This window comes from Syzygium oleosum, unplaced genomic scaffold (genome assembly GCF_021117445.2).
Source record: "Syzygium oleosum isolate NSW1041296 unplaced genomic scaffold, Sole_v2.1 Sole_v2.16, whole genome shotgun sequence".
NCBI lineage: Eukaryota > Viridiplantae > Streptophyta > Magnoliopsida > Myrtales > Myrtaceae > Syzygium > Syzygium oleosum.
Window position 1 is genome coordinate 4,958,353 of NW_026607500.1, and position 22,894 is coordinate 4,981,246.

At 41.0% G+C, this 22,894-nt stretch overlaps 3 protein-coding genes across 5 annotated transcripts; all 3 read left to right on the top strand.

Annotated features, from left to right (window-relative positions):
• The first annotated feature begins 2,546 nt into the window (after positions 1–2,546).
• On the top strand, positions 2,547–16,330 carry LOC115671560 (trans-Golgi network-localized SYP41-interacting protein 1). 3 transcript variants are annotated; one of them, XM_030593187.2, is made up of 10 exons: positions 2,547–2,703; positions 3,155–3,285; positions 3,626–4,309; positions 4,456–10,188; positions 10,879–11,755; positions 11,853–12,532; positions 13,553–13,694; positions 13,785–13,866; positions 13,954–14,069; positions 15,951–16,330. In XM_030593187.2, the coding sequence occupies exons 2-9, from the start codon at positions 3,235–3,237 to the stop codon at positions 14,054–14,056; spliced, it is 8,352 nt and encodes a 2,783-aa protein (XP_030449047.1). In that variant the 5' UTR covers positions 2,547–2,703; positions 3,155–3,234; the 3' UTR covers positions 14,057–14,069; positions 15,951–16,330. The 3 variants fall into 3 exon arrangements, with proteins under 3 accessions (XP_030449047.1, XP_030449046.1, XP_056174849.1); XM_030593186.2 differs by having other exon boundaries at positions 15,962–16,330; XM_056318874.1 differs by lacking the exons at positions 2,547–2,703; positions 3,155–3,285 and having other exon boundaries at positions 4,169–4,309; positions 4,445–10,188.
• A 1,868-nt stretch (positions 16,331–18,198) lies between these two features.
• On the top strand, positions 18,199–20,147 carry LOC130134611 (serine/arginine-rich splicing factor RSZ22A-like). The gene is made up of 4 exons (XM_056318820.1): positions 18,199–18,267; positions 18,823–18,916; positions 19,493–19,581; positions 20,034–20,147. Exons 2-4 carry the CDS (start codon positions 18,828–18,830, stop codon positions 20,084–20,086), a joined length of 231 nt encoding a protein of 76 aa, XP_056174795.1. The 5' UTR covers positions 18,199–18,267; positions 18,823–18,827; the 3' UTR covers positions 20,087–20,147.
• Positions 20,146–21,551, top strand: LOC115671527 (uncharacterized). Its single transcript, XM_030593132.2, has 2 exons — positions 20,146–20,279; positions 20,549–21,551. The coding sequence occupies exon 2, from the start codon at positions 20,610–20,612 to the stop codon at positions 21,489–21,491; it is 882 nt and encodes a 293-aa protein (XP_030448992.2). The 5' UTR covers positions 20,146–20,279; positions 20,549–20,609; the 3' UTR covers positions 21,492–21,551.
• The last annotated feature ends 1,343 nt before the right edge of the window (positions 21,552–22,894 follow it).

Consider the following 22,894-nt stretch of genomic DNA (forward strand, 5'->3'; position numbering starts at 1 on the left):
TGTTCTCGTGCGCGAAAGGAAGAATGAATGTATAATGAGATGAGGCAAACATGGATGGCTCTCATTGGAACAGTTTGCTAAAGTTCTATGTTTGTTTGGTCAAATTTATAGACGTCATTGGAGACAGATGGGCACTAGGCTAGTGGCCATTATTGACGTGTGGAGTTTGACTCGAACTCCTTGAAGTCCGAGGGATAGGTGGCAGAAGAGGGGGGACCCAAGAAGGTAAAAAGGTAAAGAAGAAAGGGAGTGAAAGGATGGAGGGTTTCGCGCGTTCACACCTCAGGCAATCTCGATGTGTCAAATTTAACGTCGTTCTGGGATGGGATTGTTGGACGAATTCGAGTGACGAGTTTTGGGAACTTTAGTGATCCGTTTGTTTCACAGAAAATAATTTCTAAGAAAATATTTTTCTGATTTTCAGGCGTTCGTTTTATAGAAAATAAACTAGTCAAGGGAATCATTTTCTTTCCATTCAAAAATGAGGAAAATGTTTTTCTCTTTTTATCCTTGCACTATTCATTTTAATTATTTTTATTTTCTTTTTATAAAAAAATCTAATTCTTATTTATCTTTTTTCTTTTTATTTTCTTTTTTAACTTCTTCTTTGGCCATGGCGAAGGCTGATGACCGGCCATAGGCGAGCTCAAGCATCGCCAGGGGGCGGTGGGGCTTGGGCCTCTCCAGATTGGCAACGCTCGAGCTCGCCTGTGGCCGGTCGCCGGCCTTTGCCATGGCCAAAGAAGAAGGTAATACAAAAAATTAAAAAATAATTTAAAAAATCGACTTTAAAAAATAATAAAATATTAGAAGTAGTGTACGGAGGAAAATCAAATTTGATTTTCCATACCGAACAGCAGAAAATACCTAGATGCTTCGCCCTAATGAACAGATAAAAGAGATGCCGTGCCCTTAGCTGCGATCATATTTTCAAAGTTTGGAGATTTTTGGTCTTTTATTAAAGTCAATCGTTTCGAGTCGCTTGACTTTAATGATACAGAGTCTTTTCTTCTTCTTTTTTTCACTTTCTGTACGGATTCCCAATATCTTTCTCATGATTTTTCAAATTAAAATTCGAAAATCAATTCTTTTGTTCTTTACTCTTCTTCTTATATTTTTTTTTGGTGGAAAATTACTCTTTTTTCCTTTCTTCATTTGCACCAATTCAAAAAGCCTTAAGGTTGAAGCGTCGCTTTCCCTGCGTGTTTTGGTTCGCAAGTTGTTGCCTCGAATCGTGCACATCAAGGTCCCAACCAACGTCCGCCCTTCCGTATACCAAATCGTAATGACTGAATTACACCATAAATCCTTCGTTTTATACGCCCACGCCATACGATCAAATACCGGTCGTTTCGAAAAAGTGTGCTACAATTCTAAACCCCGCGAAATTTCATGCGACCGTTTAGCTGTCGAAACTTCAGTACCTTATTCAAATGAAGGATGACTTCGACCATGGTTATGTTCAAAGAGCACATACTTTGCTTACCATCAGTTGTATTAGCAAGAGCGCACACGTGTTTTGTACGTACGAAAAATTGACATTCGAGAGACTTTGCAAGATCGCCTCATTGCAAAATATCTGAATTATTAATTGATGGAAACAAATTATTGATTGTACGCGTGTATATATTGAGAAAAAATATTTCAGGATGTGAAATTTTTTGGTAATCTTACTAAATAAAATAAAAAATACTCAAGTTTTAGAATCGAAGTGCATAAGAGATAAAATAGAATTGTTAATCTATGTATTTATAAAAAATAATTCGATGGGATGAATATCAGAATTTTAGAATTTGATTGAATCGATTTCAAGGTGAGTCGGTTCCCACCCTGGAACCAATGACCGGATCGGGCAAGGTTGATTCCCACTTTGTGAGACTGGGAACCAGCCCATCTGGTCCCAAAAATGGACCGACAGGTCCGATTTGGTTAAGAGTCGGTCCTGGGACCAGTGATTTTTGTTTTTCGATATCTTTTGTACCCTACAAGTGGAAAGAAAAAATAATCCACAAATAAGGACCGGTCCAATCCAATTCCTTACGTGGAGGCGGGATTTGGATCGGAAATTTGAAACCAAGAACCATTCAGATTCGACCAGTTCGGATCTCGGGTTGGATCGATGCACTATCCCTATTGGAAAGGGAAAATGATACAAACAGTCTTCGAACTTTGGCCCAATGCGCAATTTGATTCTTGAATTTTTAATTTGTTCAATGTAATCCCTGAACTTTGGCCCAATGTGCAAAGTTCAGGGATTACATTGCACATTAGCCTAAAGTTTAGGGACTCTATTGAACAAATCAAAAGTTTAGAGATCAAATTTTACATCGGATCAAAATTCAGAGATTGTTTGTGTCATTTTCTCTATTGGAAACTCCGATTCATGAGCCTGAACAGCAATTGACGTTAAACCGAAACCAAAAACGACGAAGAAAGAAGGAGTTCGGGGGGTTAAACTGAAACAGTGTGTGGAATTTCCGGGCCCCGTCTCGTCTTTCTTTCCTTCCCCCATAATCGACATTTCACCATACGCGCACGAACACGCAAAGCTACAAAAGAAAATGCAACGGAGCTCGCGTCGGATCTAAACGACACCGCTGCCGCCCCCCACCGTCGAGGAAGAGCCGAAACCGCAGACGCCGCCGCCGCCGCCCGCGACGGTCCTCGCCAGCCGGGCCCCGCGGCAGATCCGGCCAATTCGAGGTGCGCGGCGAGCGTTTTCTCTTTGCCCCCCATCTCGAATCGATTCGGATTTCTCCTTTGCTTTCTTGGATTCCTTCCGTTGCGCTGCGATTGGGTTGCTAGGGCTGGGTGGGGGTGTCCCGGGGAGAATTCGTGCTCCGGGACTAGGGCGGCGGACGACGCTTGTTCCGGTGCGGGTTTTTTGGGCTAGGATAGCGGAGCGGTGGTGCATTGTCGTGAATGCGCGGTGGTGTCTCTGTCGACCCGAAATTGAGCGGCGGGAATCTGTTTGTCGGGTCGGGGTCTAGGGGGGTTCCGTTTCGTTTCCGGCGTCGCCGTTTTGTTCCGCTTCCGCTTGTCGCGCTCGGAGGCGGAAAGGCCGCGTGATTGGGGCCGTGCTCGGCTCGTGCGGCGATATCCCGATATCCCTTTGGCGTCGCCCTGTGCTTACTCTTGTTTTCTTTATCTGTAGGAAGGAGGATCTAATGGTGATTGTGGCGGGGTGGTGATTTTGGGATACTTAGCTGCGGAGACAAGAGCACGGTTGACTGGATGGACAAGAACAAGAGCAGGACTGATCTTCTCACGGCGGGGCGCAAAAAGGTTAGTTTTTGGCGTGTTGCCGTTGTGGTACTATGCTGTAACGGTTATTGAAACGTCGGAATGGGAATCCGTCTTGCTTTTCTTTTCTTTTCTTTTTTCCGCTAAATTGCATATTCACTAGTTGACGAGGGCATGGCGGATCAAACATCATTTGAGTATGAGTCTTTAGTTTAAGACTAGAGGATAAAATAGTGAGGGAGGATGACTATCTTTTTTCTGATGTATGTTTGTGTAATTCTATGTGATTTGGTCGCATAAGTAAGTTTGATGTTTACTTGGATGCGGCGAATCTGAACAACTCTTCTAGATACTCATCATTATCCGTTCTCTATGTTATCAGCTTCAACAATTTCGTCAGAAAAAGGATGGGAAGAGCAGTTCTAGCCATGGAAAATCCTCAAAAAAGCTTGGTAAATCTGAGCAGAATGAGACTGATCCTGATGTCATGCCTACTCCCTCCACACCTCTGACAGTAGTGCCCACTGCTGAGGTGGAGAGTGGTTCGCAACACCCAGAATCTGAGGTGGGTGCTGAACACAGAATTCTGCCACATGGATTGGAGGATGCAGCAGCTTCTCCTGATGTCTCCATTGTGACTCACGGTCCAAGTTCAATCCCCCCGTCAATTGTCTCTAACATCAGAGAAAGCGAATTTGCCCAAGTTCCAGAGTCTCCGGAAGCTGTGTCAGTGACAACAGTGGATCAAGAGCTTGGTGCTGATTCCTCAAGCCTAAATGAAGGGGGAAGTACAGCGAGAGAAATGTTAGATGTGCTAGATTCTAATGCAAAAATTGCACAAACCAATATCTCCTCCAGTGTAAGTGACATTCTGCCTGCTAATATAGGCGATGCCTCAGAGGGGACAACTGTTTCGGTTGGGAGGGAGATGCTAATTGGGGAAAATCAAAAAGAACCACTCGAAAGCAAGATGCTAAGAGGTGAAGATCAAAAGGCTTCACTGCTTGCACATGAACATGACGTTGATGCGCCATTGATACATCAGGAGGTTGTTCAGGCATCAGATGTACGTTTTGCACTTCCTCTCTTGCTACTCTGTCTCCAGAAGTTTTAATTTAAACTCATGCTAACAAGTAGGAAGCCTTTCCTGAAACCATGCACTTTTTGATGTATAATTATATTCTCATTTGTTGCTGGGTAGGGGCAATGCAGGACGCTGATGGTTTGGGTTTGAAGCATCATGATGGAGGTGAAAACTTGGAGCTTGAAGGCAATCGTGTATCCTCTTTGCCTGAGCCCGGCGAGAGTTTTACAAAGTTGACCCCTGGAGAAGTCGAGGGGGCTACACCTTCTATGGGTGAAGTTGTTGAGGCAGATATAATGCATGCTGAGCCTTCTGCTAACAATGAGTCAGATGAGTTAACCTATCCTTCTTTGCCTGCATTAGACCCAGATCGAGTTCTGGATATTACTCCAGAATGTCCAAACCAGCAGGAAGATCAGGTAACAGATAATGGCAACTCAAACATGTCTTTGGCCTCTGGTGAACATGGCGTCTTAGAAGATGAACCAGATAATGATGACATGAAGGCTGCTAAATCGAGTGAGGGTTGTCAACAGCATTACGCATTGGTGGGATCTATGGAGGATAAAGACGTAAGCCATAAAGGGCATTGGGAAAGTACAACAAGTTCGTCACAGGTGGTCTTCCCTCTTTCAGCAGATATGAGCTCTATTAGCCTCTCAGAGCTTACAGAGGCGATAAAGAAACTTAGTGAAGACGAATTTAATTTGATGCTTAAAGCACGGGAATCAGTTTCTAGTGCAAAACTAGAGTTGAGTTTTAGTTCTCCGGTTGAAGAACACAGCCATTCGGGAGTCGTGGAACATCTTGAAGAAGAACTGGTTTCAATAAACTTTACAAAAGATATCTTCCATTTGCAGCTAGAGGATTGTTCCAAGTTGCGGAAAGAATTTTTTAATCAGCGGTTTCAGTTGACTGATGAGATATCTATGCTCCAAAGTTCGCTAGCTGCTGTTCAGGAGAAGAACGGTTCTCTCACTGAGGAGCTTCTGCAGTGCAGGTCTGAACATGATGCAGTTGTCCGTGGGAGAGATGATTTCTGCAGTCAAGTTCATGCTGCAAGGGATGAAATTCAGGAGTTGGGTGCAAGGGCATTCGAATTGCAGAATTCGCTGGAAATGTCACAGGAAAATTTGAGGAACCAATCAAGAGATTTGGCTGATTGTAAGAGTTCGATGGCAGCTTTGCATATTGAAAATGAAAGATTGAATGGAATCATTAGTTTGGGGGTTGAGGAGAGAAAGAATCTCGAGGATGAAAAGGAGAATCTTCTGCGTGAGAATCAGAGGTTGTTGATTGAGCTGGACGAAAGCCGGAGACTGGTGAGAGGTCTACAGGCTGAAATTGCAACTTTAAATGGAGACCATGCTTCCGTGTTGGAGGGAAGTAAAAAACTTGAGGAAGAGAAGGAGCGTCTTGCTCGAGAAAGTGAAGGATTATCCATAGAGGTAATTGGTTTGAAGAGTTTGGTGGAGGCCTCAGAGGTTGAAAAGGCCAACTTACATGAGTCCCTTACTCTGTTGACAGAGGAGGTAAACAAGACAAGGAAGGAGAATGATCATTTTGCCCTTGAGTCTGAGAGGCTCTCATCTGAGGTCCTTGTTCTTCAGGAGCAGTTATCAATAAAGCAGAAGGACCACATGCGAGCTGAAGAAGATCTTAAAGGAAAAACTATTCGCATTGAGCAGCTGACTGAGGAAAATCTTTCTCTAAGTAGCAGTCTGGAATTATACATGGCCAAGATGAAGGAATTGGATGACAACCGAACCCAAATTGAATCATCAGCTGAGGAAGCTGGGAATGAAGTCAAATCTATGGAAGCACAAGGCCTAAAAGGGGTAGTTGATGCTATGGGCCTTTCCGAAGCTCTCGAAAACAGAGTTGGTGAAGTGTCATCTCCTGTGATGGAGAAACCACTATCTCGCTGCCAGGTAACAGGAAGCCAGGCTGGACTGGTCATGGAAGAACTCTCTAATGAATGTTCTGAATTTCTCGGTCTAAGCAGACTCTTGAAGAAGATGGAGAAAATAGTTCAAAAACTTGAGAAGGCAGTTGATAATATGCATTCTCAATCGACATCCCCAAGTAAGTCGGGTGGTAAAGTGGCTGCAGCTGGAGTGTCAAAACTGATCCAAGCATTTGAGTTGAAGACACATCTTGATGAACATGAGGAAGAGGAAGCGGGTGAAGATCAACCAGAGGCAGATCCTTACTCTTCATCACAGGAGCAGATAGGAAATCTGAAAGCAATATGTAAGCAGTTGAGTTTTGATGTTGTTAGTGCTGCTTCTCTGTTTAAGGGAGAACTGGATGGTAGAAGAGCTGCTAATGTGATGATTAGGGAACTAAAGATTCAATGCGAAACTTTGGGAGAACACCCTGACACTCTTGAAGCAAGTGCCATCGAATTGGGAGTTCTGTACGAAGTGCTGAAGCAAAGCACGTCCAGCCTTGAATCAGACCACAGTCAACTTGAGGCACATTGTGAAGCCTTGAAACAGCAGAACACTGTTCTTAGAGCAGAAAACACTGAGCTTAGTGATAAGCTTGGGGAGTGCCAAAACAGAATGAACAATATGGGGAGTCAGTTGCGTGAGTTACAGCAATACTCGAATGAAACAATGTCCGCGTTGCAAAGTCGGTTAGAAAGTTTCCGGACACAGGCCACTGAGAGGACAGTAATGTTCCAGCTAGAGTGGAATGTACTTGTTAGTGAAATTGTTGAAACTGTTAGTAAACTAGACGAGCATACAACTAATGTCTCAGTTCAAAATTTTGATGGCTTGGACATGAGCAGCCATGTTGCTGCTTCTGTTAGTGCTGCCATTGAAGTGATTGAGAATTTGCAGGGAAAACTGGAAGACATTTCCAAGGATCGCGAAGCAATCATTGGGCTATACAAGAACTCAAATGAAAAGTTGTGTGATTTGCAGGGGAAGAGTCAATTGGCTGTAGCTTTACTGAATAGTCTGTATAGTAACCTTAGAAAGACTGTACGTTCTTCACTGAGGTCTGTGGAACATTGTGAGACTCAGATAGAAACAGAGGGACTCCATAATCCTCTAGATCCAAGTAATTATGATGCTCTTATGGAACAAGTGACCAATATTCTCAGTGAGAGGCTGCAACTTGGGTCTGAAATCGATCTTCTCAGTTCTCAGCTGGAGAGCAGAATGCAAGAAATCCAGGAACTTAATGCCAGATGTGTCAATATGGATTTGATTCACAAGTTTATTGAAGATGTTGAAACCGTAGTAAATGTTGAAGAGGTGGAAGGCTTTCATGGACCTCCTCTTTCTCGGTTAGGGTCATTAATCTCTTTCCTTGTTCAGAAATACAGAGACACTAATGAGCATGCGGTATTCTCTAGAGAAGTGATTGGATCCAAGGAGATGGAATTGTCAGAATTGCAGGAAAGGTTAACGCAGTCAAATGCATTGAATCTTCAGCACGAGAACCAAATCCTTATTCTTAAGGAAAGCTTGAGCCAGGCGGAGGAAGCAATTAATGTGGCTCAGACACAACTTCGTGATAAAATAGTTGAACTTGAACAATCGGAGCAGCGAGTGTCTTCCTTGAGGGAGAAACTTAGCATTGCCGTTGCCAAGGGGAAAGGTCTGGTTGTGCAACGTGATAGTTTAAAGCAGTCCCTGGCTGATACCTCAAGCGAATTGGAGCAATGCTCGCAGGAATTACACTTGAAAGAAGCCAGACTTCTTGAGGTAGAGATAAAACTTGGGACCCACTCAGAGGCAGGTGAGCGTGTGGAAGCTCTTGAATCTGAACTTGCATACATCCGCAACTCAGCCAATGCATTACGGGAATCTTTTCTTCTTAAGGACTCATTATTACAGAAGATAGAAGAGATTTTGGAAGATCTAGATCTGCCTGAGCATTTCCATGCAAAAGATATCGTTGAAAAGGTTGAATGGTTGGCAAGGTCAGTTTCTGGTAGCTCTTTGCCTCTTGTTGATTGGGACCAGAAGAGCTCAGTTGGTGGTTCCCACTCAGATGCTGGTTTTGTTATCATGGATCCCTGGAGAGAAGACGTGCAGCCAGGCTCAAATTCTGTAGATGATTTGCGAAGAAAGTATGATGAGCTCCAAGGTAAATTTTATGGTTTGGCTGAGCAAAATGAAATGCTTGAGCAATCATTGATGGAGAGGAACAACTTAGTGCAGAGATGGGAAGAACTTTTGGGCAAAATTAATTTGCCTTCGCAGGTGAGGTCTGTGGAACCAGAGGAAAAAATCGAATGGCTATGCAATTCATTCTCAGAGGCTGAAAATGATAGGGTTTCTCTACTGAAGAAGATTGATGACCTTGAAAGTTATTGCTCTTCACTTGCTGCTGATCTGGAAGAATCACAGAGGAGAATATCTGACCTTGAGGCAGATCTTAAGGAAGTCTCTGATGGGAGAGAGCAATTTTCTGAAAGGTTGGAGATATTGAGCGAAAACCATGAGAAATTATCAGAGAAGGCATTGCAACTTGAACACGAGAATGAAAAACTCAAGACTGAAGCATTTGATTTGCACCAAAAATTGGCTGAGTTGGCTGGAAATGAGGAAAGTATTCGGACAAACGAACGAGAGATAAGAAGATTGCAGGAAGTGGTTGGTGATGCATTGAATGATCAAGTTACAGAAGATGTGGATAATGGCAGATCTAGTATTGCAGTTTTGGAAGATCTTCTGCAAAAACTTATTGAGCAGTTCACTGCCCTTCGATCAACAGAATCTGTACTTGCTGATGCAATTGATATGCAAACTGAGAAGGCTGATGCAACCACCGGTGGGCAAAGAGCGATGGACACATTGGGTGGAGAGGAGCCTGGCATCATGGTTCTGAAGAAGCAACTGGACGAGGCGTTGAGTGAATTGATGCAGGTGAAGCAGGAGAGAGATAGCTACTTGGAAAAAAGTGAATTGTTGTTTCATGAAGTTGCAGCACTTGGCAAAAGAGGAGACGAGTTGCAAGGATTACTGAAACAGGAGGAGCAAAAGGCTGCGTCTCTGAGAGAGAAGTTAAATGTTGCTGTTAGAAAAGGTAAGTCGTTGGTGCAACAACGGGACAGTTTGAAACAGAACATTGAAGAGATAAATTCAGAAATGAATCATTTGAAATCTGAGATTAGCCGCAAGGAATTTATTCTTGCAGAGTGTGAACATAAGATTAGGGACCTATCCTCTTACTCAGGTAGGGTCGAAGCTCTTGAGTCTGAGATTCTGTTCTTAAGGAAGAGTTTGGAAGAAAATGAGCTTTCCTGGCAGAATAAAGGCAGTACTTTGAGCGCAATTCTAAGTACTTTGGCTGACATGGATGTGGGTTCAGAAGTAAACGCCAGTGACCCTGTTGAAAGATTGAGACAGATTGAGCAACTGTGCTATGAGTTACGTGGAGCCGTCGCTTCTTCGGAACAAGAGTCGAAGAAATCTAAAAGGGCAGCAGAACTACTCCTTGCAGAGTTGAATGAGGTTCAAGAGAGGAATGATAGTCTACAGGAGGAGATAACACAAGTAGACGGCGAGCTTACCAAACTTTCTCAGATAAAGAAGGCCGCAGAGGCTGCCCGGCTCCAAGCTATTTCACGTTATGAAAGTTTATCTTCTGTTCACAATGAGGAGAGGGGGAAGCTGTTTTCTGAGTTCACGAAAATGAAATCTTCCTTAGAACTTCTCTGGAAGGTTTTCTCTGATTTCAATGGTTTACTAGCTGATGTTCTGTCCGAGGACTATGAAATTCTACACAATCTGGGAATTGCTATCGAGTCATCTCTTGGAAAAGTTGACGCTATTGATGTGATTGGGCCAATGAAGTCTAGTTCTCGTCGTGTTATTTCCAATCATGCTGCTAAAAAGGTATAATTCGCTTTATATAATGATTGTGCAAACAAAGTAAAAACAAACTTACTTGTCACTATCACTTTGTGCTGTTGGTGGGGCATGCAAGCTGGCTTTTCTGTTACTTTATTGAGCTTTTGCTCTGTGTCTTCTTATTTATCTTTGGCTTGGTAGTTATCTATTAGATTCCCATAACATCCTGTTTCTGGGGTGTTCTTTAGTCTGTCGGGACGAAATTTGGAGTTCGGGTGTTGGAGATGGCATTTGTAATGCTTTTTATTTATTATTATCTGTTTCTTTGGGGGTTGGGGGTTCCAGGCGCGGGGGGGAGGCTGGTTGGGGGGTAGGGTTGGATTTGCCTTCAAAGTTAATCTCTGCAATTCTGAATCTTCTTACCATTTAATTTGGTTTAATGCTTTACGGTGTGCCCAAACTAGAGATCTTGTGAGGGTTGAGCTGTGGTTCGACTACTTATTTCTGAAAATTTTTAAAAACTATATTGAAATTCTGTACCAAGAAATATCTTTTGTTCGGTGGATTTTGGGCTCTTGATTCTGCTTGGCGGTTTTTCTTATTTGAAGTTTAATCTTAACATGTTAGTTACAGCCGAAGGCAATGGCATTATCATCTATGCATGTGTGATGCTTGTTGCTTTTTTGCACCTTTTTTCCTACACATTTCATGCTGATACTTTCTATTTTTATTCAGGATAAGTTTTTCTTCATTAATTCTGGGTCAGATTCTGAGACTTTGAACCAGTTTGTCAATAAAGATCTACCCGAAATTTGGAGTTTCTTTGAGAATCAACTGCAACAATTCTCTTCAGGGATTGTTTCTTTAAAGGAAGATCTGCACAAACATTCTAGTGCATTCCAAGAACAGGCCAGCAGTCTTTCCAAAGTCTTAACTGTTATTAATAGAGAAATTATTGGCCAAAAGGAGTCATCTGGAGTGACTGAAAGAGATGTGGAACGTTTAAAGTCAACTCACAGAGAAAAGGACGTAGAGATTTCTTTGCTGCGCTGTGGCATGGCCTTGCTTTGTGAAGCATGCTCCAGTTCCCTTGCAGAAATTGAAAATAGTCAAGCTGCATTGTTAGGGAAGAATTTTGCTACTGTGGATTCAAGAACAAACATGGATTCTTTCCGTGGGGGATTTTCTGCTGATGATACCCGTTTTTCATCGGAGGAATTTTTGAAGAACTTTGCTGGTAATCTCCTGACAAGTGTGAAAAATTTTGCCTCTGTGAAAACCGAAATTATCGACAACAGCCAGAAAGAATTGAAGAGTACGATAGCAAATTTACAGAAGGAGCTTCAGGAGAAAGACATCCAGAAAGACATGATCTGCGTGGAGCTTGTGAATCAGATTAAGGAAGCTGAAGCTGCTGCTTTAGGGTATTCATCGGATCTCCAATCTTCCAAAAGTATGGCCCACAACTTGGAGATAAAAATTGCAGAAATGGAGGCTCAACATACCTTATTGCAAAAGAGATTGAAAGAGATGCAAGATGGGCAAGTGGCATCGACAGAATTACAGGAGAGGCTCCAATCGCTGACAGATCTACTAGCTTCTAAAGATCAAGGTCTGTTGCTTTTTCCTTGTAATCATTCATTATATTTGCTTTCATTCTAATTGTCTTTTTATGGTAATGATACTGATAAGTACTGTATTTGATCTAGAAATTGAGGCCCTGATGCAAGCACTTGATGAGGAGGAGACGCAGATGGAGCACTTGGGAAAAAAGATCGAAGAACTGGAGAAAGTTTTGGAACAAAAGAATCTGGTTGTGGAAGAACTTGAAGCTTCTCGAGGGAAGGCTTTGAAAAAGCTTTCTATAACAGTGAATAAATTTGATGAACTTCATCATTTTTCAGGTAGTCTTCTTACTGAGATTGAAAAGCTTCAAGCCAAAATAAAAGAACAGGATTGTGAGGTGTCTTTCTTGAGGCAAGAGGTCACAAGATGCACCAATGATGTTCTTGTGTCGTCTCGGTTGAGTAATAATGGAAGTGCTGAAGACTTCTTTGAGTTCTTAACCTGTATCGAGACCTTAATACCTGGGCTACCATTTCATGATGTCAGTGATAAGAAGAGCATTCAGGTGAGTGAATACAAGGAATTGCTTCAGAAAAAGATCGAGACTATTGTTTCTGAATTGGAGGATTTAAGGGCAGCAGCTCGTAGTAAGGATGCCTTGTTGCTGGTAGAAAGAAGTAAAGTAGAGGACTTGACACGCAAAGGAGAGACTCTTGAAAGATCTTTACGTGAAAAGGAATCCCAATTAAATTTACTTATAGGTGGGGAAGATTCAAGGCAGCCAACTGGCATGACTTCTGAAATTGTGGAACTTGAACCGGTGGTGAGTCCCTGGACGACTTTGTTGCTTAATTATTATCCTGAAAGCAGTTCTTTCAACTTTGGAAGTCCTCTATGTTTTACACATTCTGGTTTTCTTTTGACTTTGTAAGTGCTTTTGAAATATCTGTATGCTTGTCCGCTCTTGCATTATCATGCAGTGAACTTTTTTTTTTCTGTTCAATGCCTGGTAATTGCAAATTTTGGTTTTAGTTGATTGTTTTTAAGCTGCATTAGGAAGAAATAATACCTAAGCTCCCTAGGAAACCTTTATATTGTAAGACTGCGTGAGGTCTCCTGAGAGAACTGCCTTTTGATCTGTAAAGCTGGAGCATTGGGGTTTGGACAGGAGATTTACCCGAAGAACTGGGCGAACTATTTTTTTTCGGGAATTTGGGGTTGAAAGCCTGTGAATTTGGCCGAAATAGTGAAAGCCTGTGAATTTGGTTAGAGAGATTTTGTTTTTCCTTAGAGGAATAGTTTTTAGATCAATCTTAAGTCAAAAGCCTACTGATATCAGCTTTGATTTGACATTTGACGACGAACATGAACTGGTTGATTGTGAAAACGTCCTTTTTTTGGGTAAAGAACAGAATGTTTCTCTTCAGATAATGTTATGTCATAGTTGATAATTTAGTTTGCAATATTTCTTTAAAGTAGAAATATTTCCTAGTCTGTAAGAAAATCGGTATTTTAGTTTACCTGGAAAGACCTAAATATTGAACATGTTTTCATAGTTTGCCTTTTCGAGCAACTATCTGACCTCCGGCCTTGTAAAGTACTAACTCGAATTCTTATCATACTTTTGAAAATGGAATGATCCCTTGCGCTCCTTGATTTATTGTAAATTCTTCTGATGAAGTGTAATCTTGATTGTGGGTCGTCTGCTGATTATTTTAATTTTCTATAGAAAATTAATTATCTATACTGTTTTTTAGTTTTTTTTTTTGGTCATTACCCATCTTTGTGGTAGAGCACTTTTAAGTACATATTCGAGAGATTTAATTATTGGACTTTCTTGCAGATAAACAAATGGGCTGTGGCGGCTACTTCCAGCACCCCTCAGGTGCGCAGTTTGCGTAAGGCAAATAATGACCAAGTTGCCATTGCCATTGATGAGGGTCCCACTAGCAGTTCTAGGTTAGAAGATGAGGACGACGATAAAGGTATTATACACGGTTTATCTATAATAGCTGTTATCATCTTGTGTCCTGCTGAGGATTTCTCTCACTCGATTTCTTCCTTCTCAACTACAGTCCATGGTTTCAAGTCACTTACAACATCAAGAATTGTCCCAAAATTTACAAGACCTTTGACAGACATGGTTGACGGGCTCTGGTAGGTATCATAACTTGTTCTTGTTGTTCATCTAGAGACTTGACCAAACTGAGAGTAATATATATACTTGTATCTGTAACCGAACAGGGTTTCTTGTGACCGGGCATTGATGAGACAACCTGCTTTGCGGCTTGGCATTATCATGTATTGGGCTGTATTGCATGCACTCCTTGCTTCTTTTGTAGTATAAGCAGAGGAGACTGGTGAGTGAATCCTCCTTATCAGTTAGAATATTCATTCTATGTTCCATGGTTCCTTTGCTTGATCTCATGTTTGTGACTGTTTCTCTCTGTATCTACATTGTGTATTGAATCTATCAACTGTCCCATGGATGATTCATGTTGGTAAAAAGGGCTGTTGATTAGCTGTTGGTTTGACAGGCATTTGACGAATCAATGGAAACTAGAAATTTTCTAATCAAGTCTTGTGATGCTTTTTTTCTGTGTGGACGCATCTTCCACCAAGTAACTCTTGAGTGTGACGATATTGGTCTTCTGGTCTTAGCTGCTTTTAGTTGTCGAGACATTTATAGACCATAAAGGAGGTGTACCACTCCGGCTGAATTTTTTAATAAAATAATTGGATGGCTGGTGTATTGTCTGGCAATAGAATAGCTTTTCTGTGAACCAAATGGGCATTGAATGCTGGTTGATTGACCTAGGTTTGCCTACATTAGGAAGATAGTCACTTTTTGAAATTTTTACTCTCCTGGACATCACCTTATTTTCTTGCAATTTGCTGTGCTCCAATTACAGTCCGAATACATTTGTACCTTGAGTTCTTAACCCAATTACAGTTAGTAGGCCACTGGTCCATACCCATTTGTAGACCCACTTACTCAGATTTTCTACAGGTTTTGCCTGTATTATTTCTTCAATTTTTTGTTAGAGGCTCAAGGGAACCAATTTTGTCTCATGATACACAACCCTGATTGATAATTCCTTGATTTCTTTGGAAAAATAATAGGCAAATAAAAACCTAATGAGCATGTTGGCATCCAGTGTATTACTTTTATCTATTAATCAAATTTGACCCAATATTTGAATTGATCTTGTAGTTCTTTTCTTTCCTTCGAGTAATTGTTCTTACTTGGTTTAGGCTTTAATACTTTTCATCACAGGCAAACACATTGCAACCGGTCCACCTTTTTGAAAGTATACTTTGACATCCCCTGTTAAATTATAGCCATGTATCTTACATTCATGAGAATTACTTTGACTTCCCTGCTATATACCAAACAATAAATAAAATATTTCTAATTTGACCGTTTTTATTCTTTTCCAATCTGAATGGATTGAGAAATGTGGATTTTGTAATAATGGTTCCCATGTAGTGGCCAACTTGCATCATAGGGATTATAGTTTGAAAAGCTAAAGTAAAATGACATGTTTCCACCCTTTGTTTGTTGAGGGCTGATCAAGTCTATTTCAATTGGGGCAAGCTCTCTAGCCCTTGAAAATATTATCATTTTTTATATTGGTGTTTAGATGAACTTTTCATTCACGATGATACCTGCAGTTCAGTTGGATTTAGAAAGATATAAGAGACCAAGTCTGCATTATCTTGTTATTTCTCTGGTCGTTTGGTGGCTGGGGAGGGTGGGTGTTGAGGGGTTTTCAATAACTTCAAACAACGCAAATTGTGTCTCTCTAGTGTTGCTAAAAGTCAGTGATCAATTCAAATTGAAGATGTTATTGGAGATTAGTAACTGGCAAAAAATTACAGTGAAGACAGACAGAATATGACAGCAAACTATTGCATATTTTGAAAACATTGGCAATGTCGAGATAAAGTTTGATCGGGAATATCATTTAAAAAAGGGATTTCATAAATGAGCACGCAAAGCCAACTCATATTTGATCACTCGATGCTATTCTGAGGATCAAAGCAAAAGAACTCATTATTGCCTTCTAACAGCTCGATCTTATGCATTCTACTAATTATCTATGTCAATCAAGAGTTTTTGTATGGGTTGGTTTGAAATTTGTTATTAGTGATTATTTGGTACAATTCTAGATCAAGAACCGTTCATTTTACCTAGTATAAGTAATGAGTTCTTAACTAACCAATTTTTCCCTCTGTAGTTTGTATGCAGGTTATCCGGTTGTTGTACAATTCGATGTTATCAACCATGTTGAATTCATTTGAGTGGGCACCAAGCTTGCCTGGCAGATCATTTTTGTTCTCTTTTTTTTTTGGGTTCATTAGATATATTGTCAAGGTTCGTTTATTATTTTAGCTAAACCAGGCAACTGCGATTTCTCAGGTTTTTTGATATATGTGAATCTCAGGATGCTTGGTTGTAGTTGAATAAGATGGAAAAAGGAAGTTCTGGTGACCATTATAGGATTAAACTGATTGCTAATTGTATCACATGACTCTTTGTTGTGAACCATACAAAAGGTTGTACATCTCCTATTATTTCAAATGTTTGAAAACTGGCCTCTTCCTTTGATGCACACAAGGCAATCAGCCGTTTCTTTCTGTGTCTGCAGCGGTTGATGTCGTATCTTCCTTTTGAATCAGTAGGCCCACGAAACCGTATCATCTGAAAAGCTGCTCTCGCAGCAATTCTGGTTTTAGAAAGGGTAAGATCCCTGGTTTTATCACTGTGGGCTTCCGAACTCATCGGTATGAAGTCCGAAGATTCACCTCCTGTCCTGCTCGTCCATCGCTTCAGCTTCTTCCTGCAATCATTCTGTTATTGCGCGAATTAAGTTCCGAAATATCCAATTTCTGTCTCTGCTCCCCTGGCTATGTATGCGGGCGTCTGTCGATGCTCCGAGTGTCCTCGAAACCTCCAGACTCTGGTTGCCGGCTATAATTTGGCTGGCCGGTGAGTTTGGGGCCTTATTTGAGATAAAAATGGCCACGTTAGATTCTTATTTGAGACAATATTTATTCTAGACCATCTTTTGAGAAAAATAGATGCTAATTTGAAACTTTCCCTACGAACACCAATCACAGCTGTATGATAGTTAGATGAGTTCCGAATTTCAGGAAAAGGTGACAATCACGCCCCTTTCCTCCACAATCTCAAGTTCTATTTACGTAGCACAAATAATTTTCTCTCTAGCTTTTTAATTTGCGAGGTCCATAACTCATCACAACGCAGTATAGAAGCCATGCCGCCCGGAAGGAAGAGCCTAGAGTATCAATATAATAAATCAATAGAAAAAAGAAGAACAAAAGAGCAGAAAGAAAAAGGCTTCAGAAGATGTACGAGAAAGAAGCGACGATGATTTATCGAGACAACCCGGTGGTCGGAGGCTAGGCCACGTCGATCGTGTTCATACTTCTTTTTACTCTCAGTCGTCGGAACACGATTGGCTGGCAGGTGATAATCGCATGGTTGTTGGAAGTGATGATGATCGACTCTCGTGGTGTTGGTCCTCCTGTGGTGGCCGGTGAAGCAATATCGGATGCATCACTCCGTCACTCCATGTTCCAAGATAACAAGTTTTTGTTAAGATTATTTTAAATTTATTTATCTAATCCGGATTTATTCCACCCGGTATTTTATGCAGGACTCAAATCCAGACTATTAAATATTGCTCATCTGACAGCAACAAGTTTGGTGGTAATGTCATTTCATAACTTGGTATTAGAGCTCCTTTCCTGAGGTGCACCCGGTGCACTTTGCATCAGGTGCACCCCATGCACTCATAGCAAAATAATTCCATCTCGGCCTCTTGACAATGTTATGACACAGGTGATGTGTTGTCAAGTCGAGCTTTTCTTTTTTACGAAGGTTTTTTTTTTCTACGCTAGCAGCAATGCCTAGCTTATTGCGCCTGCTGTAGCCATGCTAGTTGTATCGGCAGTGTTTGTTCAATTACCATTTTGACAACAAAATTAAATTCAATGTATGCATTTTGTTGGCCTCTGATTCTCGATTTTTCACTTTTCATTTTGAGAAGACAACACCACCATAGACTCGCTGACCTCAGACATAGTTTCACCTTGAATAGCCGTCGGTCACCTCACGCATTGCCATGCACAGCCTCGTCACGACTCCACCATGCCCGACGCTGTGCAATGCTGGTTTCGACCATTTCCGTTGTCGTTCGTCTGATTTTGAGACAATGTTCATACTTGAATTCAAACTCAAGTTGACATTTTCCAACGCACCTTGAGTTCGAACTTCGAAGGGGATCTTAGACATATTTTAAAAAGATATTTATGATACTTATTCTGATTTTCATATCTTTTTTGATTATATATATTTGATTCGATTTTCTTAAATAAACTCTTTTTTATATACATATCGAAATGTACATAAATTCGCATGGGCTAATTGGAACTTTTCCCAAGACCCTCCCTGACCCCCGAACATTCAAACGACGAACGAGCAGGTGGTACGTTCCGCTAGGGTTTCTCTGTCACCTTCCTCCCTCGCAGGTAACTCTCTCCCACTCTCCCCATAGTAACGTAGCTGCACAGGTAGAACAGTCGCTGTGATGCGAAGGCTGTATACTATCTGCTGTTTTTGACGTGATCTGCTGATGATCGTGCATCTGTAGCTACTGTAGTTGTCCAAGTATACGACACATACGCAGTCACTCACACTGATGACCCCGTCGATTGTTTCCTCAAAAGATCTCGTGTCTCCGTCTTTTCATTGCGTGCGTGCGTGCGTGCGTGCGTGCATGGGTTGTGTGTTGGGTTTTTTTTTGGAGAGAAATCCAGTGTTGTGTGAGCTCTTTGGCCGCTCAATGTCCTTCGAAGCCATTTAGAGCTCTAACGTGGCATACCCGCATCTCTATAAGCGCACACGGTGTTGTTTATATTAGTTTCATCCGGTTCTTCTGTCGAAAGTGTAGGCAAAAGATCACTGATGATGAGCACCTCCCGTGTTTATTTGTTTCATCAACAATTTGGCAGTTGCGACATCGTTCCCTGTCGCATGGACATTATGCTTGCACTTGTCTAAGTTTTTCCCTTTGTGTTTGACAGGGAAAATGGCACGGGTTTATGTTGGCAACCTGGATTCTTGTGTTACCGAACATGATCTCGAGGATGAGTTTTGCGCGTTTGGAATTATAAGAAGGTCTGGCTTTTGCTTTAAAAAACTTTCATCAACCCCTTGTACTTTTGCACTTACGTGCGGTGAACTACTCTTTAGACATATAGCATTCTGTTTGGTTGCTACCCCAATTACTTGGAAAGTACTCATGCAGCTCATCTAGTGCTCGCCCTCTTCATTCAGAAGCGCCTGGAAGTGAAACGATGCAATTTTCTGTGTGACCCATGGGTTGCTTCAACTTGATTTGTAAGATTGCATCCCGCAGTTGCAATGTGTTCTTGCCTCATCAATCCAAATACTGGAAGAATTACCTACTCTCAAACACAATCCTCTACTATTCGGATCACCTGGCTTGACTCCTAATAATTTGGAATAACAGGATTGATCAGATTGTTGGTGGATTTGATTTTTTTTTTTTTTTGGGGGGGGGTGGTGGGGGGACTAAAGCAAATATTCTCTTTCCTTGTAAAATTAAGAAAAAAGATCTTTAAGCACTACACTCTTGCTTAACGAACTTCTCATCTCTACTACAATTGCAGTTTATGCTTGTTTCCCCTGCTGGTACTAATACTTGATTTGGTTCCGTTATGATATATGCAGTATGTGGGTTGCACGAAGACCATCGGGATATGCTTTTATTGATTTTGATGACCATAGGGATGCACAAGATGCAATCCGTGAGCTAAATGGTAAGTCTAAAGCTCTGTACTTTGGAACATCCATCCCAAATCACAGGCTGCTAAAGCAGCCGTTGTTTATCGTAAATGATTTTTCTGGTCAATGTTGATAATGTTGTTTTTATCCTCCTCATGCAATTAATGGCATTATTTACAGAAGAGCAGTTTGTGCATGTTCTCACGTGCTTTATTCTTTAATATTGGATGATGCAGTTTACATTTGACATCTAGTTCTCTTGAATAAATTTATGAATTTGCTCTTATGGCTTGAGTTGGTTGTGTTGTTTGATGACAAGGAATTTATTTATGATAACCTTGGAGATCATCCTACTTGCCATTCTTTCTTCCTTAACATGTACTGCAATCATTTCCTTATTGTTCGTCACTTGATTGTCTCTTCTTGCATCATTTGGAAGACGGATTGTCGTAGTTGGAAATCTGGTTTGTGTTCTGTGGAAGGATAGAGGTAGCATTTGATGATTCTGAATGGCAAAAGGCATTTCACTTGATCAAATAGGTAAAGATGGATGGAGAGTTGAGCTCTCTCATAACTCTAGTGGTGGACGTGGTGGTCGATCTGGTGTTTCTGATTTTGATTGTTATCAATGCGGCGAACCTGGACACTTTGCTCGGGAGTGCCACCTGCGTGTGGGTTCACAAAGATGTCAAAGTCACACAAGATCCCGCAGGAGCCCAAGCAATGGTCGAAGGTCTGTTTACTCTCAAATATACCTATATTGGAGTTATCTACAAGCTAGATCTTTTGCTCTTGTAACTTGTCTTTCTATGTAAAGTTTGATGATAATCCTTCAATTACATTTTCCCTTCTGGTGAAATGTTGGCAAAGAATTTTGTTTTCGTAAACAGGGGCAAAGTATTGTTGCCTCACTTTTGTTATAAGAGACCACCTCAATATAGGATTACCATTCAAATTACCATTCAATTTGTGTACTTACACTGTCTCGTTTAAATTCAATAGGTTTTTCACTGTGGCCTCTTCTCGAAGATCTCCGACCCCTACCCACTTGAGAGCCGCACAAATGGATTCCGAAGAACTAAATGACCGGATTGTTAAACTCGAGAATCAGATGAGTGTACTCAAGATACTGCTGCCACAATTCATCGATTGTTTTCACCTGATCAAAGAACTTTTGCGTCCTCTGCCTCAAGCCGAGGCGACAGCTTCTGCATCAGCTCCCAAAGAACTTGACGTCGGCTCTAATGGTAGACCGGTCTCGAATGACGGCCCCTCCGATGCTCCAGATGTGGAGGAGTTAAATCCTGTAATTCCCAAGATAGTGGCGCGAAGGGAAGAAGACAGGAATAATAAGCGGATAGCCAAATTAGAAGAAAAACTCAGGCTGTTGCAAGGACTGGACGGAATCGAAGACCTTTCGTACTACGCTAAATTTCAAGTACCGGAGACATTTAAGATGCCTAAGTTCAACAAGTACGACAGCTCCGGGAATCCAATAGTTCATCTCAATCATTTTATGATGAAGATGGCACGCCATGCCGAGAACGCGCCACTTATGATTCTAGCTTTCCAATACAGCTTGACGGGACCGGCGCTGCAATGGTTCTTCATGCGCAGGGTTCATATGCTGGATACATGGGAGGAGGTGTCGGACGCCTTCCTGCTACAGTATAAGTTTAACGCGGACTTAGCCCCCGCTCGTGACGACTTGAGGCGAGCAGAGATGAAGAGGGGCGAGTCATTTGGAGCCTATGCGCGAAGGTGGCATAGCTTAGCGGCGCAAGTATGGCCGGCTTTGTCAGATAAAGAGATGACAGATCTTTTTGTGAGAACTCTGCCATTGGAATATTTCATCCGGATGATAGGCTGCGATACCTTCCCAAACATAGTGATGGTGGGAGAGCGCATTGAAGGAGCGATCCGGGATGGTCAATTGGCTGCTTGAGCTGGGGCAAAGCAGCTCTCAATGATTTCTTTGCTTTAAACCCAACTTTTATATAGTGCTGCACTTTTACTCTTTTTTGTTTTGTCAAATGCACTCAACACTTAAGCTGTGTAAATTAACATCTTTTTGACCCCTCTCTTATGTTTCTGATAATCATAAACTCTGTTTTCTCTAGCGCAGGTCTCTCTCTCTCTCTCTCTCTCTCTCTCACACACACACACATATATGCAGGCATATACAGAGGGTTTTTACAAGTTATGTCCATACTTCCAAAATTATAAGATAATTTGGAAATGGACTTTTTTCCGGTTGTAAAATATGGTAGGGATAATAATACAAATGGTTTCTGAATTTTGGCCCAATGTACAAAACGAAAATTTTAATTTGTTTAATTTGGTCCATGAACTTTTAATTTTTTCAATGTGGTTTCTAAATTGTTGGTATAGGTTCAAACTTGTCTTTGGATTATATGAAAATGTTCGATGTTGTTTCCGAACTTAAATTAATGAAAAAAGAACATTTAACATTTTTATGAAGTCCAAGGATTAGATTGAACATGTATCCAAAGTTTAGAGATGACATTGAACATTGAGATAAAGTTTATGGATCACATTGAACAAATTAAAAGTTCATGGGTCACATTAGGAAAAAGTTCAGAAACCATTTATGTCATCTTCACAATAGGATATTACTGCATAATATGTGTGAACTTTTAATTTAAGTAAGTTGTGTTTGGAATTCTCTCTCAAAATGTTTTTTCATGTATTGAAAAATTTCTGCTAAAAAACAAATAAATATGATCAATGTGTATCCACTTGCCTCGCTGTAGAGATAAAATGTACAATTCAATGATATGCTCTTGCTATGTATTAAACTAACTTTTGGGAAAAAAAGCCATAGTTATGTGAATTCTTTATTTCCTTGATCTTTTTTTCATTTCTAAGTTTGTATTAAAAGATTACCTTCATATAATTTTAATCGTAAAAATGCTACTTTTTTTTTTTTGGTCAGACCTAACAATGCTACTTGTTACTAGTTTGGGCGGTCTTGTTGGGTGACAATTTCGGACACGACATTGGAACACACCTCAAACACAAATGAAAGAAATCAGAACTTGATATCATAGAACTTAAACTCAAAATCAACACGAAATGACATATTTCCATTCTTTTCTTGTAAAATAAAAAGCACTTGTGATTATAACTTAAACATATTTACGACGGGTCAAAATAATGTAAATAACCAACCCGAATACGACAGGGAAACATGAAGTACAAGAGTACAAGCCCTACATAGATTTTGGATCCAGAACATTCCAAATAACCCCCTCAAGTGGGCTTTGTTTTCCTAAAGTGCCCTTGAACTTGAGTTTCTCTCAAACGATTCCCTGAATTTGGCAAGTG

Excerpts from the sequence above, each read along its gene's own strand:
- LOC115671527 (XM_030593132.2), top strand. The coding sequence starts at position 20,610 with ATGGATTCCGAAGAACTAAATGACCGGATTGTTAAACTCGAGAATCAG.
- LOC115671560 (XM_030593187.2), top strand. The coding sequence starts at position 3,235 with ATGGACAAGAACAAGAGCAGGACTGATCTTCTCACGGCGGGGCGCAAA. Across the intron at positions 4,310-4,455 it reads AGGTTGTTCAGGCATCAGAT|GACGCTGATGGTTTGGGTTT; the intron begins GTACGTTTTGCA and ends GGGGCAATGCAG. Across the intron at positions 11,756-11,852 it reads ACTAGCTTCTAAAGATCAAG|AAATTGAGGCCCTGATGCAA; the intron begins GTCTGTTGCTTT and ends TATTTGATCTAG.
- LOC130134611 (XM_056318820.1), top strand. The coding sequence starts at position 18,828 with ATGGCACGGGTTTATGTTGGCAACCTGGATTCTTGTGTTACCGAACAT. Across the intron at positions 18,917-19,492 it reads GCGTTTGGAATTATAAGAAG|TATGTGGGTTGCACGAAGAC; the intron begins GTCTGGCTTTTG and ends TGATATATGCAG. Across the intron at positions 19,582-20,033 it reads TGCAATCCGTGAGCTAAATG|AGGTAGCATTTGATGATTCT; the intron begins GTAAGTCTAAAG and ends GTGGAAGGATAG.